The sequence below is a fragment of the Megalops cyprinoides genome, chromosome 12 (assembly GCF_013368585.1).
Source record: "Megalops cyprinoides isolate fMegCyp1 chromosome 12, fMegCyp1.pri, whole genome shotgun sequence".
Classification (NCBI taxonomy): Eukaryota; Metazoa; Chordata; class Actinopteri; order Elopiformes; family Megalopidae; genus Megalops; species Megalops cyprinoides.
This window is the reverse complement of record NC_050594.1, coordinates 24,061,629-24,076,881: the sequence shown is the minus strand read 5'-3', so window position 1 is coordinate 24,076,881 and position 15,253 is coordinate 24,061,629. Positions and strand designations below refer to the sequence as shown.

Sequence of the window (15,253 nt, the reverse complement as noted above, 5' to 3'; positions counted from 1 at the left end):
GGGGATTATGAAATGGCCAGACTGAAGGATTTAAACTGTACATCAGGCCAGGAGCACAGGAGGAACCTCTAACATTTTTGCAACAGGTGTCACTGGACCATGACTGACCAGAGTAAGTCTGAATCAGTGTATCTGGTTAACCTATCATCCTAAAGCTGATGCTTCCTGCAGCACTGTCCCTGTCAATGTGATAGGCTCTGGTTTTCCTACTTGGACAAGAGGGAAGATTGCCTTACACTGGCCCACCAACATGTCTTTCAGAAACAAACCAGCTTCTCCAGAAGTCTCACATGCAAAGACTAAGCAAATCCTGCTCCACGCAGCAATAGGCAAGAGCAATAGGGAAGAGTTTGTTATTTTTCAGATAATATGATTACAATGTGACAAAATTATCTTGGGACATATGTTCAGAGGGAATAAAAACTAATGCAGAAAACACATGAAGCACCATTATGGACTAACATTAGATCATTTAAGACGACCTGAAATGAATGGCGTTAGATACACAGTTCACTCCATTATATAAAACCTACCTTGTGAAAACGTAAAAGTAACAACAAAATCAGATTTCAAATCTGCCGTAACAGAACAAAAATGTATAATCTTATAGTGCCCCCTGCTGTTGAGAAATAAAGCCCGTATTTTTCACTTCCTGGATTATCAAAGGCTACTACTATTCCATTATTACAGTACAATTCTTAACTTTTAATTCATATTTGTTGATGTTGAAATGCCAGCCTAGAAGCTGGGGAAATAACACATTATGTTATATGGTGCAGCCCTTACTGACTGATCATGGGATATCATACATTACTGTCATGTGCAACTACGGTTATTCTTCATTTAACACATTTGTGCTCGTTCTCTTGTGCGACTTCATGGAAGATACTTTATTAGTGCTGATTTGATTTCTGATGAGCTGATTTATATGTAGGAAAAGAAAAGAAGGCCCCAGCGAGGATCGAACTCGCGACCCCTGGTTTACAAGACCAGTGCTCTAACCACTGAGCTATGGAGCCATCTGCATGCGCATGGATATCTATCGATTTAAATAACAGATCCCGCCTCATCATTCGCTGACTCTAATTACTTTGTTACCTTATTAGCTACTTTACTTATGTTACATTATCGGTTAGTTTATTAAATATCGAGGCTGCCTCTGTTCTGGCGAATTTTAGCAATTCCATTAGTCACATATGGTGTGTAAAAGCCAGACAGACAGCTAGATAGCTTGCTACACGTTATCTACGAAATTTAGCTACAAGCCAACTACAGAGTCAGCTAACTAACAATAGTTAGCAAAATTATTTCCGACCAGATGGTCATGCCGGACTTTTCGATTGGATTGCTCTGAAGTCTCCGTTGAGCAGAGCTTATTTCTTCATGTGTAGCGTCCAGCACACGTTTACCTATCTAGCTATTTACCTTAACTAGCTAAGGATAAACCAACTACACAACATTGAGCAAGCCTGTTTGTTAATTACATAATCATTACAACCACAATCAACACCGAAACGAAATGGCTAAAACAACGCATACTTGCAGTCCGTTGTCTGTGCATTAACTTGCGAGCAAGCGTTCAAAATTCGTTAAGGGTTACGGCCCATGGGTAACAAGGTAAACCACCCCTGTATTCACTAGCGCGCTACTTCTTAAAGGACAAGGTAACTAACGAATTTCTATAGACAACACGTGTTAACGAAAATGTAACAACTTAGTAAATCTCACAGCCTCTTCCTGTAACGATAATGATTCATGTTCAATGTATTTATTTTACTTTTGTTCTTCTGTCATGCTGTGATCGTTTCTGGTTCTGGTTCAGTAGTTTCCTATGTAACAATGCCAGTAAACGTTAGACCTCAGCTTCGAACTTAGGATATGTACGTTTGGATGTGAGTGACGGGTGTCCTGCCATGAGTCCTGCAATTTTTTTACAGCTTTTGTTTCTTGTAGTGGAATTGCTTGTTTGAAATCTTTAACATCATTTATAATTAACTTTAAAAGCTTCCCTCAGGATTTACGCTGATAAAAACAAACCGTTTTCTCCACTTAGTACTGCAGCACCAACACTACACAGCAGGCTCATCCGGTTTGGCTTAGCAATGGACACCAGCTGGGGCCTACTGGCCCTGAAAGCTGGTGCAGGTGAAGTGTGTTTAATACTCTCCGTGTTGGAAAACATGAAAGCATGGACAATAGTATGAGACAACCAAGAAACAACAATAAAAAGTAATTCTAGTAAATATATTCAAATTTTAAATGGGCTGGACCACTTTTTTGAGTTTCCATTGTGAATTTCCCGTGTGTAGCTACCTATCAATCAAGTTTCAACTGAGAAATTTTTACTCTGGCTAAAAAGTTATGATGTGCGTGCGTGCGTGCGTGTGTGTGGGTGGGGGGGCGCTGCTGCTGCTGCTGGCCATGCTATACATTATTAACATGACTTTTGAAGGGGCTAAAACATTTCATGTTTTCAAATATCTGATAGCATAAAGCATTTAAATCATACATACATACATACATACATACATACATACTCTCATCATTGCCTTTCTAATATTGATCTTTGAACTCAGGCAATTGATTCCTAAAATGGTAAACAACGTAGTAAGTCTGCTCAACAGCACCTGTTTGCAAATTTAATTACCTAGACAGTTAACTTGGTCAGCCTTGACCAAAAAAAAAAAAAAAAAAAAATGCAGATTGCATGAATAGGTAGCAATTGTTAGTGCACTGTAAAATGAACATGGAAATAGTTATTTATGTTATGGAATATTAAAGATTTTGCAAGTAAAGTGCAAGTAAGACAGAAACCTGAAAAGTATTGAACCATGAGAATTGCTAGAATATTGCTGTCCCTGTAACTTGGAAGTTGATTCAACTATGGTGCCACCCTTTCCTACAGTATACTAAATGTCTTTGTTATACAAATATTCATTTCCATACAACACCTGTAATGAATGGACATTCATTACAAGTCAGCCTGAACAGCTAAACTAGCCTGAACAACTCTTTTCAGGACGTGCTGGGATTGAGCAGAGTACCAAAACCCTACTACTCACGGAGTTTAATACCTGTCACATTAGCAAAAATAATTTAAGCTCAAATAATAATTTCCAGTGCTACATTTATCTGAATGTAGGGTCCTTAAAGAGTGAAAGGGATGTGATTTGGCGTGACATCACATATGAGGATTAACTGCAGCTGGCAGGCTAATAATCATCCACTTTTACTGGTTCTGGCAGGAGTTTGTTTACTCATTTTGTAAGGGATCTTTCATTTACCATTGAAAGCTCCTGCATCTTTTATCACATGTTCAGTCCGTTCCGTAACATATATGCCTTGACACCTTAATGATTCTTTATTGCAGTGTACAGTGGTGTATCAAACGATAAACTGAATCAACATAATTTAGCATAAGTACTTCCTTGTCACATTTAGCCACTTATTTCCTGGGCTAACAGCTTGTTTTTCAATTCATGACACAATCATACTTATTAGCATGCAGAGCAGACAGAAACTTTCTCCCTCAAAGACCTATTCAGACCAAATGACCTAGTTTTAAAGGTGTCTATGGTCAGTCCTGCTGTAGAGTATGTTGCAGAGCGGTCTATTCCTTTTTTCTGTCAAGTGACCTTCAAACCATGTCCTATGAAGAATTATGTCTGTCAGTATCACTCACATTTGATCGTTATAATCTAAGTGACTTGAACAGGTAGAAATTGATGGTCTTTATATGGTTTCAGTGAAAACTGAAGTTACTCTTCTGAAGCCAAGGTTGCATTAAAATATATTTTAAGCATATGGTTGATATAAAGGAAACTTGCGTTACAAAAGACACAACGCATAATCACAGCTTAACCTCTTTGCATCATTTATTTCAGTAAATGAACATGGAGGGATATTAAATAACATCCAGTTTCTGATACATTCAGTAGGCCAGTACATTGAACAAGTTAAAAGTTTTTAAAGCGCTGATCATGTACAATCAAATTACAGTTTGAAGAATTTACTGCATGGTAACCTGAAATGTAAGTTTTGGATCAATATTACACGTGACAATGATGTCCATACAAACATGCTTTAAAATAAGACAATTAGGCTGACATCTTAAAACCTTGGTGAAAGAGGTAGACCTATATGCCAATGTTGACAAAAATTAGAGGAGGTTTTATGTTTCTTTTCTTAATCAAAATTTCACTTTGCAAAATGGCTACTGTAATAATGAGGTCTTCTAGTTCTCTACATAATCCATGTTCCCACATATGACTCCCGCGTCCTCATAATGAGCACAGTTGTGGTTGCCGATGCCTGTGTGCTTACAGTCCAGCAGTGTCCCCTCAGTTCCTTCACACTGTACATCATCCAAGAGAATCTTCAAATGCTTCCCCTCCCCAAATTCTGCGTGCTTGGAGGCCTTCAGCGCGTACCGGAAGCCGAGCTGCTGGCAAACCACTGCTGCATTCTTGGTGTTCCAGAGATCGTCGCACACTGTTCCCCACTCCCCGTTGATGTAGATCTCTACTCTTCCACGGTCGTTTCTACCTTCCTCATCCCCTACTAATCTCAAGGCTCCGTTTCTGGGCGCTGCCTCCGATTTGTGTTTGCCTTTTCTCCGCCGACCTTTGCGTCGCCTGCCTGACCTCCCTGTTCCACTGGTGGTGGTCGTGGTTGGGGCTGCAGTGGTCCTCCCTAAGGCAGCTTCTTGCTCCCTAAGAAGATCCATCAGTTCCTGGAGCCAGTCCGTGGTGGTGGTCTGGGTGTATGCTGGCACTGTTGGATGGGGCCCTGCAGCTCCATCTTGGAGTTTTGGCTGCTTTGTTGGTAACTCTACACCAATCAACGCTAAGGGAAAAAGTTTTATTGCATTTTATTCATTTGATTTTTATGCCTTTTCCCTTAATGCAACCTTGCTTTAGAATCATCAATTGTGCATTACACTCATTTCACTGCGGCATCCCCTGCATTTGGGCAGGAGACAAAATGCAATCCTTTGATACACTAGTACACAGTAAACGACTGTTTTTTCTACAAGTTATAGAGTGCATCATAGTGAAGTGGGCGCCAACTGGATAATAGACGCTACACCATCTGAACAACTCACAGAAGCCAAAAAATTAGGGTTGAAGATGAACATCTTTGCTGACTGAGCAAATGTGTTTTATACATATTGAGCTGTCTTTCATCAGTGAAGTATGAACATAGTTTCTCATTATTTCCCACCATTCCCAACATGTATTATATGCCTCAAGTGAAAAGGCTGTATGTCCCAAGAAATGTACCATACTTACTTTCCTTTGGCTTGAATTTTATCAAGTTGCTTTTAACTTTGACAGGTAGTGGGTCATAATCACATTTTCCCGGTGGTGCACGTCTAAAGAAAAAAGGCACAAATAGACTAATTTAAGACGTTTATCAGGTGAACTAAAATGATAGCAAATTTTCCCCAAACACTTTAAATGCCCTTTTATATTTGGATCCAGCACTGTTATTCTGAAGTAAATACCTTTTCCTGTGACTGTCAGAGAAAGTCTGTTAGCTGTACTAATAAAAATGTTGACCTGTGGCATTCTGCCTGAACCTACATCTGATTTGTTTTGTCACAAAATCACAAATCTCATGAAAGAGTCTATGTAACATTTTTTGGTATCAGTATTACCCCAAACCAGTACAGAATTTTAGATTTGTAAAAATAATAATAATAATAATAATTTTTTAAAAAAATGTTATTTCACTTGAAACACAGTTGAGCTTAAATAACGCCAGGTTGTGTTGGAAACACCCCAATGGCAGAGGGACAAAAATAGACTCTGAACAGAAATAACTACAGCAGCTAACTTGATATATAAAAATGTCAAGAGTTAGCAAGACAAAATCAAAACAAAGATATATTTTCGGAACACATCTGTGATGCTTCATGAGATTGTTTCTCTGAATAATGTCTTCAAAGATTTACGTTATGGCTTGGCATTAAAAAACAAAAACTTACACAGAAAATTACACCTAAAGATGTGTTCATGACATGGGTGACATCACAACAGAAAAGAATTCAACAATTATCTGCAAAAGCTCACTTCCTATAGAAGTGAACATTATCTGTTTTTTAAACCTTTAAAACCATCTGAAGATCATTAAGCGTTCTGTATGGTGTTGTAATTCAAAAGACATGATACTTGGACAAACACTTTTAATCAGTCCTCTTTTCAAAGCATGCTTTCAAACTTAATTAAAAAGTCCTAAAAACTCAGCTGCAACACTGCTGTTATCGGGCTGGCCCAGGGTTAATATGAGCATCGAACAAATCACATTAACACAGTGATTTTGCTTTGGTGCCAACATTGTCTGGGAGAACATCAGAGAGATTTAGAAGACAGTGCCTGATGGCGCTGCCAACACATGCCTTTCACATTTGCCAAGAGTCTGGAAACACAGCAGCCCACATAAATTTTTTGCTGTAATGTAAACACCGAGGAGCCCCTATGAATCACAAATCTTAGGTATCAACGCATTCCAGAAACAACAGGTTTACTTTCTATTGTTTTAATCTTCAGCTGAAATAAGAAACTTTCTGAAATAACCCTAAACTTGCAAAAAAGCTAATCTGTGATTATAGTATTAAAGTACAAAGACAACATTTCCACGCAAATCAAATTAGGATTCACTGAAGGTAATGATGATGCAGCATATTTCAGCCCACGCACTTCAAAATGCAACTAAATCCTTTTTTTTTTTTGTTATGAGAAGACACTGAGTGCTCTGCATAAACATGTTGGGAACTGTGTAAATAATGCATGTGGAACTCTGGTAGACTAGTAAATCTAGGTTGTCTAACCTTGGAAGGGGAGGGACCAAAGTGAAATCACTGTGATTACTCCTTACCGTGAAGGATCTACAAATTTGTACACAACACCTGAAGCTGATGTTGCACTTGGAACTCCAGTAGACATGAAATACAGCTCTCCTATAAACGTATACATACAAGACAAACAGGGGGAGTGAGAATGAGTTCATAAAAGGACACTTTGCTCAGCTACCCAAAATGTGGGCAAAACACGTTGAAAATTAAACCTGAAAATGGACGAATGGTTTCCATTACCAAGCCTCAATGCCAACCATCACCATTTTTCCATTTTCTTATATCGTAGTGTGCCTTTGCAGTGATTTTTAAATGAAATATATATGTTATCTGAGTTTCCTTTGGGTTTTCTTTGTAATTGAACATCGTAAATTGCCTTTTAATAATCTGTTGGTTAGGATGTTAACTGGGATAATAACTGGGTTTATCTGTATTAGGCATGTGACTGGGAAGTGGGTGGAAAGTAGTCTATTTATAATTTAAAAAATGACAAAAAATACATGGAGGTTCTATTTGTAGGCATACTGAAATAATGTCTATGTCCTTGAAGATGATTACATCATTCACCATAGTAGACTCATTCACTAGGCAGTTCAAACAGGAAATGGTTTTAAAACAAATCTTAAAGACACATGGTACAATTTATCTTTACGCTTGCAATTTAAATACTGTATCAGACAGAAAATTATGTGTTTGATGTTTTCAGAATTTGTAGATGATTTATGCTCTCAAATCTCAAGTACCAGAAATTTGTGTTTTCTAAAATATGATAGTAGTTCTATGAAAAGTGGTATACTGTATCTTACCTGCCTCATCCTCTCCAAAGGAGATGATGTACTGATAGTAATTGTTGATGAGGCCTGGAAAAGCACATGTGAGTCCTGTTCCCATACAAATCTCATGGTAGTCCCACTGCCTCGTGTTCTTGTTCTCCTGTAAAGTCATCATGCGTCTAGAGAGAAGAGCAATACTTCACTCTGCCATTCCAGGGAGATGACCAAGAGAGCAATTTGAGATGAAAATTCATTTACGTTTTCTGTCACATGAATAGCAGTATGTAAAGTCAAGTAACACTGAGATGTACCTGCCTCTGTTCTCAAGTCACAAATATATAAGAATATAGCAACATGGTTCACATTGATAGTAAGACCCTTACCCACTCATAAAATCTCCAAATATGTACATTCCATTTAAATTTGGGTATTCACAGCCTCGATAGATGTATCCCCCTGTAACCGATTTTCCCATTTTGTGAGGGTAGGCGTATATAGGAAGAACATCATCTAAAGAAGCAGGAGACAAAGAGTTACTGCACAGACATTTGTGATTGAACCTTAAATCCTATCTTGAAGCTACAAAATACCAGTAGCTTTATTCTTACTTTGTCTTCAGGTAATAGTAAAGTCAATTTCAACATATTAATCACTGATAATCCATTGTTTTTGGAAGCAAATCCTAAAACTACTGTGATCTTTGACATTACAATTTTTAGCACGGTTGATGATATTGCAAAACAGATGTTGAAGCAGAACACTCACCTAAAGAACTGTTCGAACATAGTTTTTTATCATAACAAGAGAAGCCCTCTTTCGCTCTCCAACCGTAATTCTTCCCTTTTTCTATAATGTCTACTTCCTCGTATTTGTTTTGTCCCACATCTCCACAGAAGATTCTCCCTTTGCCTTCTTTGGTGATGGGGTCTCCTCTGTCCACAGAACACCGCCACATGTTGCGCACCCCATAAGCGTACACCTCTGGCCGGGCGCTAGGGTCATGCACGAAGGGGTTGTCACGCGGAATCCTATACACCGGCCCCCTGTCATTGTTGTCAACGTCTATGCGGAGAACCTTACCCAACAGGGCAGACCTGAGGAAATACAGCAAACAGGGGGAACGACAGTCCTTATGATTTCCACAACATATTAAATGTACAGCCTGACCGCTAGTGACATACCTGAGCCTAATGGCTTACTACTGGATGCCACATACATTTTTGGAAAACTACCCATCAGTTTATGTTTCTCTAAAATGTCAATTTGCTCTAAATAAAAAGAGATTGCAGGTGACAAGGCTTTTGATTGGCTTCTGACTTTGAGGTTTGGTCAAGAATCCATAAAGAGACCATTTTGGATAAATATGGCAAGTATGAGATGCGTATGAGCACGAGTAGAAGAAAACACTGAAAAGCTCTCAAGAATATTCTTTAGAAAATGACATCATGCACATCTGGACACAGCTGCATTCGTGGCGTTGGTTAAACTTGGCCAGGTCACTTGTGAAACCACAGTTTCATGTGTGATTTATGTGTCAGATGTCAGGCGAATGATAAATTACTGATACGTGGAAAAACTAATCTGGTAACTGTATTGGGTGTGACTTTTTACCTGGGATAATAAAAAGCATTTCACACACTTCTAGACAGTATGAACAATAAGTGTACCAAACCTAAATCCGATAAAGTAACACTGAGAAACACTGTGCAAAACATGTGCTGTGCAACCATACTGGGTTTGCTTGGACATAACCAGAGACTGAGAGTCATAAGGAGCAGTCTGCGCACATTTATAGTCCATGCCTAACAAATGGGATGAATGAATGCATGCTGTGCAAAGTTACTGAAGTGTGAAAACCCATTTGGCAGCCATATTTGGTGTGGCCTGGGACCTAGGGCAGAACAAACTATTTTATGCATGTCTACAGACTATCTAATAAACATACCAAATTTGAACAAAATTGCACCATGCTGTCAAGAGTAACACATAGAGGAAAACCAGAAAGAAAGAAATAAAAACAACAGGACCAAAACAATAGGCTTCCAGCTATGTCTGCCTAAAAGCCTAAAAGCTTCTTGTTTCCAAATAAATTGAGACAAATTTCCAGTTTCGGTTTGCTCTTACTTGTTCTGTGAATTTCCATATTTCCCAAATGGATCCCCTGCCATGCCACCATCCCCAGTGAATATGTACAGGTATCCGTCATCAGCAAAGAGCAGCTGACCTCCATTGTGATTTGATGCCGGTTCATCAATTTCTAAAATAATCCTGAGAAGAACAAGTGTTTGAATGCATACACACATTCGGTACATCTGTGTGACGATCAGGCACAGTCATGGATTATCTACTGTACAATAACATACGTGACTTCTGTAACATATCCTTATCCTTCAATATCAATACAATGTCTACTTTCTTTGCTTCCCTCTTTCAATAAAAGTTGAAATGTAGCTAAATAAATCAAGTCTGGTTCCAACACATACACACCTTTCAGAGTTGTGGTCTACAACATTCATATCTGCGGCAGAGATGCGGAACTCGCTGATTCTGATCCTCTCGTCAAAACCCACCTCCACCGAATAATAGACGTACAGCTTGCTGTTGTACTTGAAGTTGGGGTGAAAGGTCAACCCTAGGAATCCTCGCTCGTCCCCCTCCCAGGGAGAGGTCAGCACCGCCTTGCTGATGTTCAGAAAGGGCTTCTCCAGTCTGGAGCGATCAGGCAAGTACGTCCAAACCACACCCACCTGCTCGGCGATAAAAAACCTGTGTGTCCCGTCGTTGGCGTGCACCATGGCCAGGGGATTCCGCAGCCCATTAGCCACTTCCTCCAGACACAGCTGCAGACAGCCCTCGGAATCTGCCGTCACACGCCCCAGGTTTTTGGTCAGCTGCTCATTGGTCAGTAGGTGGGGGTAGCAGTAGTCTGGGTCTTCTAGCTCCAGATACTCACAGAACCTGTGCTGGTCCTGCTCTACCTCCACCAGACGCATGTCGTCAGAGAGGAGGGTGATGGTTGACCTGCACTTCAGCCAATACTGAGTGCAGTAGTCCCTACAGAGACCCGGGATAGATCTCACGGGAGTGCTGGGGTCTTCTGCATCAAAGAGGTGAGCTGCATACGGGGAACATTCCTGGACGAGCAAAACAGGAAAAGAGCTAAGGGCCCTGTTATGACAGCTCCCACAGCATAACCTTGGCAGTGCAAGACATGTACGTGCACATGTGCACATGCACACCGTATGGACAAGGGATCTAAACATGCTGTGTCAAATTATGGTGTGAAAGGACTGTTTTCCAGATTTTCCAGCTTAATCATCTGAAACCTGTTCATATCATCAATTACTAATCTCATACATGATCATTCATGACCATTCTGAAAGCATGATGTAATAGTATGCAAGTAAGACCAGCTAGAGTAATATTTCAGGATACAAATATGTGCATCATATATTTGGAGGTACCCTGTGCCATAAAATAAAATGAGTCTCCAATTCATGTGCAAGTTGTAAAATACTTCAGAAATATAAGTTCCATAAGGGAACCTCTTTCACATTTAAACAGCATTATGAAACGCTACACATCTACACTGTATAAGTTAACATTATTTAACCACAAATAACGACTGCTTCAATTGCTTACCTGGCATATAAGATCTTGCACGTAACCAGCACAGTTCGCATATCCATAATAGTCAAAATTGTCCATGATCCGGTAGAACTTCGCCATCAATTCCTGGTCCTTTGCAGAATCGCAGCAGCCGAAGCTGTTGTACATTACGCAAAATTGAAGTCCTTCTTGGGGTTTAAATGGGGGCTTAAAATCCAAACATTGCGGGTGTAAGGACACAGGTGCGACTCCAAAACCAGCTAAATATACTAAGATGTATGGTGCATGCCAGATAAGTCCCATGATATTGCAATTACACCACATCATACTTTTCGAACGTCCGGACGCTAAGTTAAAATACACTGTACTTTCCTTTTAACATTGGTTATGCAAACGAAAAGAGAGAGAGAGAGAGACAGGGGGTGTGAGAGAGAGAGAGGCTTCTGTTGTCCTTTCAGCTGTGCACTATACCGAGGTTTTAATGATCGACGTTACCCGGTCAACAAACTATTTTATTTGCTGTCCTACGATGCATTTCACTGCTGAACAATCGCAGATTTTGTATCTGTTTATGTCATCAGTTAGTTCTTCCCTGAAAATTTCTGCCCTCGCTGAATTGCGAAACAGTTAACTTTTCCCCTCGAAAACCGTGTCTCACCGCAGACGTTCATCATCCTTCCTTAAGTACAACCACGCAAATCACTATAATCGTGGCTTCATCTCATAACAGGAAATCAAAGGGAGGAAGTCAGTCTGTCAGCTAACCAGCAAGATGTAACGTTAGCGAAGAAATATTTGCAGCAATAAGATCGTGGTTTCATATACTGAAAAGTAGAATAGAAAGGGAACAATTCTGGGTGTAAACTCCATAAAATGAAAAAAGTAGTACGTTGGGTTCCGAGACAATGAGTTGTGTGGGTAGCTTTCAATTTTATTAGTGCGCTTTTATAGCTAATGGGAAGCGTTTAACGTTCAGGAATTTGGCAGTTTCAAACCAAAATGTTCGAGCATATCCTTGTCCTTACAAAACAACGCAACGGGAAAACGTTCACGTCATTCGTGCGAAAAAAATAATGCAATAAAAAGCAAGAAGCCTTTCACGGATTTTTATTTGTTATAGACTTAAATATAATCCCCTAGATCCTAGGTCGCACTGATAAAATCATGGTCAGTCACAGGAAACCACACTATTCCTCTTTTCGAACCACACACAGCCACATCAGTAGCATCATAAATGCTCACTTACGTACAAAGTTGCCCTCGCTGTGCTGCTCAATGCGCTACAAGTATAGTAAGTGAGGACACGAGCAATGTTGATGATGTGGAGGGTGGTGCCGAGGGACCGATATGAATTGGTATGGACAGGTCAGTGCATTTAAAAAAAACTTAGTTAAACACGTCACACTGAAAGTCTGCTCTTCACCGCTGAGAAGAGAAAGAATAGGGTTAAGCAAATGGAGAACAGAGGTGTAAGATTTTGTCTACCAGTAGATGATGCTCTCACACCGTTGAAAGAAAATGTTTCAATTAACAATTATTGTTACAAAACCCCAAAATTCATCACCAAACATCAAAATAAAAACATCAAAAAGTAGAAATGTTATCAGTTATGGTTACATTAAGAACCACATTAAGGTTTATGCCCGTAGTAACTACCAAAAATGTATATAACTATAAAATATTCATACACATCTCAGCATGCATTACCCTATATGTATTAGCTGTTCTGTTGTTGTATTATTAAACTATGACTAAGAGCTGGCAACAAATCTGAAAATGTTTAGGCTAGCATGTGTACTAAAGCAATGTTCCACATATAGGTAAGTGTTGAAATGTGTAATTGTATAATTTACTGACAAACATAGTTACATATAACAATACATGCTAAACTTTCTTTGTGTTACTCTAAATCTGAGGACAATGCTCAGTTCTTACTACAGGACAAATAATACACAATGGTTATCTATGTGCATATTTTTGAGTTCTGTGCATGTTTCCACAGCTACTGCTTTTGTGTTGGGGGGTACGGACAGACTTGCCTTTGATACATTGATAAATCAGAATCAGTATGTGAATTTTTCAGCAACTAGCTTTCATAACATTGCAAATTGAACTGAATGATTTACAGACACATGTAGGAGGACGCTGCACTGCATTACACAGTTACACATGAACAATGAATAGATTATTAATATTATATTACATTTATTTAGCAAGCACTCTTATCCAGAGTGATTTCCAGCACAAAAGAACAGAAGAGTATCTATTCAAGTTGAATGAGCAAAAGTATCAGACCAGGCTAATAACATCAGTGAGTGTGACCATAACACTATTCAAGCCCTACCACAAGTTAACTTGTGCAAGCTGACTAAACAAAGGAAGCCAAGTATACTACCTTACGTCAGTCACTACACCACAGAGTCCAAAACACATTGCAATGCTACACGTAATATAAACATCAAATCCTAGAGGCAGCAGGTGTTGGGGGTGGGATTAGAGGTGGAATGGTGATGCAGTCTGAAGGGGTGGGTCCTCTGTCTGTGACGGAGGATGGCCAGGGAGTCCACTGTCCTAACCTCCATAAGGAGTTCATTTCACCATGGAAGGAACAGTACCCACAGGAATCATGTTTTAGAGGCGCGACCCTGTCGGGATGGGACACTTAGTTGCCCCATGGTTGCAGAGCGTAATGATCTTGGCGGAACATACAGTTTGAAGACTGATTGTAGGTATGAGGGGGCTGGCCCATTCACTGTCCTGTATGCCAGCACTAAGGTTTTAAACCTAATGCGAGTGATAACAGGAATCCAATGAAGTGAGGTGAAGAGGGGTGTAATTTGACTATGTTTGAGGTTTAGACAAGTCGTGCAGCTGCGTTCTGGATTAGTTGTAGGGGTTTGATGGCACAAGCAGGAAGACAAGCAATGAGGGAGTTACAGTAGTCCAGACACGAGAGGACGAAGGCCAGAACTAGGAGCTAGGAATACATAGTGATGTAGGGGTGGATGTTGTACAAAAAGAATCTGCACATCTGACTCACCACTGCAGCCTGAGAGGAGAAGGACAGTTTGCTATCATATATTATGCCAAGGCTTTTGACAGTGCTGTGGGTGAAAAGGCTTGTAGAGTCTAGGCTGAGGGAGAGGTCTTAAAGTGGTGAAGACCTGGATGGGATGAAAAGAGTCATTCTGTATGTTCACTGGTAGGATACTGGCTAAAGTACTAGTATTCCACCATTTCAAGGGTTTACAATTATCTAGAGGAAGGCGCGCACTGGAACCCTGATTGAACACTGAAACAGATTTTTTTACGCGTGGTAAATGAGAATGCCGTTTACGCATGCAAGACGGCGGACTACACAAACCTACAACGAAGTCTTCAAAAACCGTCTCAGCCTGCTTTGTCCACAAGGTGGTGATCTACCCACACAACATTCAGATTTACGTCATCGATGTGCGTGGTGTAGCACTTGTGGAACTCCCAGACAACTGGAAATGCAGCTCAAACATTAATATTTAATCACTTAAATGTAGGCCTACCAATGCAAGCATGCGATATTCGAGATTTGCATTTTCTTTCACTGAATTCTTACGGCCAAACCATAGTGAGAACAATGGGGCCATTGTGCAAATTTAGGTCACGGAACATGCAGTATAGGGAGGGGGCAGTATGTCGATGGATGCCGTATATGTTGCCTCCGCAAAACGAGAATTCAATCAACTAACTCAACTATCTTGGCTTTAGTCCATGTATAAAAGCAGTATGGCCAAAGTCCGATAGTGATAAAAAAAGTCATAAGGTTACACTCTATAATTGACTGTGTGAAATTCTGTATCTGGAGCTGTTATTTTTACGGGTAATTATGTTTTACTTAATATCTTGGCTTGTCATTTACTTTGATACATAATTGATACAACATTCACTAGCACGGATTAGCAAACGGTAAACACTTTCCTGCGGCGTTTTCGAAAAGTCACTACTGGCCCTTTAAGGAGGCAGAGCCTTACATCTAAAA

At 39.9% G+C, this 15,253-nt stretch overlaps 1 protein-coding gene and 1 non-coding gene across 2 annotated transcripts; both read right to left on the bottom strand.

The window, feature by feature from the left end:
• Window positions 1–946: 946 nt before the first annotated feature.
• On the bottom strand, window positions 947–1,019 carry trnat-ugu. Its single transcript has one exon. It is a non-coding gene; the product is annotated as a tRNA-Thr (tRNA).
• A 2,928-nt stretch (window positions 1,020–3,947) lies between these two features.
• On the bottom strand, window positions 3,948–11,916 carry hhipl1 (HHIP-like 1). The gene is made up of 9 exons (XM_036542328.1): window positions 11,272–11,916; window positions 10,117–10,763; window positions 9,754–9,897; window positions 8,395–8,723; window positions 8,013–8,139; window positions 7,663–7,808; window positions 6,880–6,961; window positions 5,292–5,374; window positions 3,948–4,845 (listed from the first exon to the last, which is right to left on the bottom strand). Exons 1-9 carry the CDS (start codon window positions 11,563–11,565, stop codon window positions 4,235–4,237), a joined length of 2,463 nt encoding a protein of 820 aa, XP_036398221.1. The 5' UTR covers window positions 11,566–11,916; the 3' UTR covers window positions 3,948–4,234.
• Window positions 11,917–15,253: the final 3,337 nt, after the last annotated feature.

Bases quoted from the DNA above. Each gene is read 5' to 3' on its own strand.
- hhipl1 (XM_036542328.1), bottom strand. From the start codon at position 11,565: ATGATGTGGTGTAATTGCAATATCATGGGACTTATCTGGCATGCACCA. The intron at 10,764-11,271 runs GTAAGCAATTGA...TTGCTCGTCCAG, and splicing joins TGCAAGATCTTATATGCCAG to GAATGTTCCCCGTATGCAGC. The intron at 8,724-9,753 runs GTAAGAGCAAAC...GTATTTCCTCAG, and splicing joins TATGGAAATTCACAGAACAA to GTCTGCCCTGTTGGGTAAGG.